This window comes from Zychaea mexicana, assembly GCF_025766255.1.
Source record: "Zychaea mexicana strain RSA 1403 chromosome Unknown BDB00scaffold_301, whole genome shotgun sequence".
In the NCBI taxonomy this organism is placed as follows: Eukaryota; Fungi; Mucoromycota; class Mucoromycetes; order Mucorales; family Lichtheimiaceae; genus Zychaea; species Zychaea mexicana.
Window position 1 is genome coordinate 6,803 of NW_026516964.1, and position 4,568 is coordinate 11,370.

Sequence of the window (4,568 nt, forward strand, 5' to 3'; positions counted from 1 at the left end):
GTAGGTAGTCCAGAATCAGAATTACAGCAGAGATATGCAAGGCAGTTCTTTGACGACAATGATGGTATGTACAGGCTTTTTTATTCAGTGACGTATAAAGAGGAAACGCGTGGGTCTGTGCTGTTATCAGTATTACATTCAGAAATCACTAACGATAGATGCTCTTGATGCATCCCTTATAACGACTGTTTTTTCCTAGCTGCAACTTGGAAAAAGAGATCGTTATAAGGGATGGGGTTTCTGGCTAGAATGTTCAAGCCATTCTAGTCATGCGTAGATGTATCCGGTTCTCGAGGTTGTCGTCTCTGTTGGAGCTTCTGTTTCCCGACGATCTTCATTGCAATGCTGTTGCATTTCAAGTCCATTCACCACGCCAGATTCTGCCTTCCACGGAGGGAGGGAGGATCCAAGTCGCATTGTTCTCCTCGCACTCCTCACGTTTTCCTGTACGACACAGCACAAATGACACCGCCCATTTCTCCACTCTCATGCACTTACCACACAGGACATGCGCTGGAATGCATGCAGCATGGACGTCAGTGCCGATGTTATACCATCGCAACACTTTGCCATGTGCCTTGGAGTATCATCTGCTGGGGCGCCGATGATGGCCTTGCAGGCCATGGGTGGGCGTATGGGGGCCCACAGGCCGGTGTAGCATGCATATGCTATTCTGGTGAAGGCAGCGAGTTTATATCGTCTGGGTCGGTGATCTCGTGGTGCCACTCACCGAAAACACAACCACGGATCCCATCGTTGGCTTGGGTTGAACACTTGGATCAATTGGAGCAAGAGGAACACACTAAAAAACCAACGAGCAAAGTATAAAACTAATGTATACCATACAACTGGGATAATTAAAGGAGCAGCAACCATGAACTAAGAAGATCTCTTTGACATCAATCACATAAGCATCGCATTAGCACATACCTTCAACATACATCATCAATGGTAAGTTATTCTCTGAATTATCTGAACGACATTAAAGTTTTTGTTGACCGATTATCTAACGCTATGTTTGTTTCGATCTTGTAGGGGAAGCAACAGACAAAATGAAAAAAAAGGATGGAGCTGCCGACGCATATACAGTGCGGCTTTACGATCCAAAATCAATAAACAGATGTAATCACCGACACATATACAGTGTGATTTACGATTCTGGATGCTATTTTCCCAAATCGCAAAAGCAAGATGCAGTACATACAAAAGGTACGTGAGGATTGCGAATACAAGAGGTTAAGACGAACATGTAAATGCAAAAACTGACAGGCGATCTTTCTTTATCTAGGCGTTTAAAGCTATTTACATCAAGTTCAAGAGATTCATTGGTCATGTTTGCCGCTCCTTGGTTTATTTCAAAACAATAAATCTGCATATGTTTTGCTCTCTTTACTATTATTACGCATTATAAATGAGCTTTTTAGAATGTGAAGTGTCAATATATTAAGTTGAATGGTATCTGTGTATGCGACAAGTCTTTTATGCAAGGGTAGAAGCAGTAGCGACATTAAAATACAACGTATATAAGCGACAACAGCACCGTCAAAGGACCATGCAGACTCTTCATATAATAGTATGTATACTGCTACAAAGAACCCAGTATCATTCACATATGAAGTCCTACTGAAAGTTGAACATGCTTCTTTCGCTTCTCCTCCACGTAATCTCGCGATTCAATACCGCGCATTTGACACATATATAAAGATATGTTTCAAAACAAGTGCACAAAGATAATACAGTCAACCCCGGTTAACGTCAACCCCGATAGCGTCAACCAATTCGTTGGTACCCTTTCAAATTAAGTAGTTAAAGATTTTACCTATTCTCTACCCCCGGTGGTCGTCAACCCTCGATATGGTCAGCACTTTTGCTGGTACCCTGAGTGTTGACGTTAACGGGGGTCGACTGTAGGTCATAGTTTATGGCTGTACGGGACAATAACGGTATATATTTACTTGAGGGATACGCAGATGGTTGTTCCAGATAGGCTGAATACATAGGCGGTGGTAGCTGTACACACATCAGTTAATACAAACCTCACACGAATGCAAATGGTCTAAGCGGGCGCTATTGGTCCTTGGAGTAATCGTCCGTAGGTGTTGGCAAGAGTACTGTACATGGATAAATGGTCATGATCCTCGCTATCAGAGTTCCAGCTTTTACATTTGGCAAGCGCAGCCAATGAATATTTTATACTTCTCCTGTCTGTATCCATTTCCTATCGGTGCCTACAAGTAATATACACATCACCAAAACTACAGCGTATCTCAACACATCGCACTACATAGAAACCGACAAATTTTTACAGTGTCATTGAAATTTTTGTGCTCAAGCCCGTTCACGAGTTTCTATCCGTGAATCACGCATCCACAAAGATGCCTCTTTAACATCATACATCAAATTCATGATTACTCATAAGCTTGCTGTACTGTTGTAGTCAAAGCAATTGAACTTTTCCATCCACTGACTTGTATATATAGACGACAACGCGTTATTCATTCGAGAGACTTGATTTTCTTTTGTGTATAATATGGATAGAGTTTGCTGCTTTCTTTTCAACTTTACCTTACTTCATAATTGCTACTACAAATCCTGCCCCTCACCGTGTCTACCGCAGTCGTGACGGGAAGTATGTACATTGCATAAATAACAGTATCTTTTAGGAAGGCCCGACTGAAGGAGCCCTAGTGCCGTGCTCACTGACGATGGCTATTGCTACAGTATAATCCTACAGAAGCTAAGTATGAAACTCCAAACGTTTGTCTGGATATGTACTTGATGATGTGTGTAAGACTGATATGTCCTGGGAGAAAGAGGGGCCTACAATGCAGTAATGACGGTGTTGCCTGCTTACTTTGAGGTTGTACTGTAGTGGTATCTATGTATGGTCCTTTCTGTTCGGATAGCCACTGTTTTTGTTGTTCGCCATGGCGCCACGTAAACTTTCAAAGTGTGTGTGGCCAAACGGGTATTTCATGTATTAATGTGAGCTCTGTGACTCCAAAAAGAATCTATTCAAGGAGACATAAAAGCAGTTGGCTGTAACCAAACGCACTTTATTCCTTCTTCTCTTGCTACCACTTCAAACACAACTCTTCCACTCTACCTTCCTTCTCACTGTACTCATGGAATCTGCCTCTAAAGTAAAGGAAAGCAAGAACACCACAGAGTAAAAGACTAGCGGGACAAAGGTGGCATCTTGAACCACGAAGCACCCACACCACCAGAACAATAGCCGCAAGGGCAACAACAACTTCAACAAGAAAATAGTAGTGGTATTAAAATCTGCCATACTTTAGACGCATGTGTAGAAGGACGACGTGCTCGACAATATTTGAGAGAGGCTCGCTAAACGTAATTTGGATGCCGAGATGGCCGATTTGTACGCGTTGTCCTCGGCTTGATAGCCTCAAACCTAAATTCTATAAAACAAGAGACGGTGTTTCGAGCTGTGAAGATAATAAACTGCTTAGATAGAAGTGTTCTGTACAGCAATTTAAGATGAACAAGATGCCAAAGAGAGCACCAACACAACCTTACAGATAGTTGCATAAAGCAAGCAATGTCATCCAGACGAGCTGTGATCTAACGTCAGGTTGAATGCCATTGCTTTGGGCGTTGCTCGGCGTGCCCAGTGTGCTCGTGTAACATGGAAGGACCTGCGTTCGCAGTTGACACTGTCAACTCTCTTTTTTTGGGGGATCAGGGTGTCCCTGCACAGGCTGTTTGTACCCTGCCACCCCAATGATAATAGGTACGAACAGGGGAAGCAATAACAGCTCATATCCTAGATACAAATAAGCACGGAGAGGTACTACTGTACGCTTCTTAAATGGATGCCAACGTCATTGTCTATCGAGCAGATTTTAGACTTTTGCTGCTTGCTAGTCAGTACGCTCTTTACTCATGGTCTTTTTCGATGCAAACAATGCAGTGGCATGTATCCCTCATATGGTACGTAGGCCCTGACTGGATCAGCTTACGTAATATCGCATATCGTAGAACTTTTCAAGGGGGCACAGACACGACGTTTACAAACGAGCATGACTTCCATTGTATATACGACATCTAGAGTGTCACATTGCATGGAAACAAGAGCAACATGATTTACTGATATATACGTGCACACAAGACAGATGCTTGTGCAGTACTGTAAAAACATGATGATTTAGGGTTTTTTTCGCAGGAGCGTGCATTGGTTACTCTGCTCTTTTTTCTTCAAAGGATGAACATCACACACACACACCCGAAACCCTCTTTCTTACTTTTCCGTTATCTACACAGTTTCTTTTCATCTGATGAACACACACCCAAGTACGACTCGTCATCCAAACGGGAGAAGGAAAGTCTATGTAGAAAAGCCGTCTTTCTGGGGTTACACAGAAATGCACATGTCCAAAGTTACACACGCACCCCCCAAGGAAACGGCCAATCTATTGTTATTGTTCGACTTGTTCACCGCGTCTCTGTCTGTCACTTTGCTTGTCGTTCGTTGTCACTTTTGTTACAGGGCCAACACGTATCTTCGTTAGTTTGTGCGCTCGAGGTATTAGTAGCTTCTTTTATAT

General features: G+C 42.9%; 1 protein-coding gene across 1 annotated transcript; it reads left to right on the forward strand.

The window, feature by feature from the left end:
* Positions 1-218: 218 nt before the first annotated feature.
* On the forward strand, positions 219-630 carry BDB00DRAFT_865751 (uncharacterized protein; the record flags this gene model as incomplete). The annotated part of the gene is made up of 1 exon (XM_053126185.1): positions 219-630. A coding segment is annotated over exon 1 (235 nt), but the record flags the coding sequence as incomplete, so codon positions are not given.
* Between the last annotated feature and the right edge of the window lie 3,938 nt (positions 631-4,568).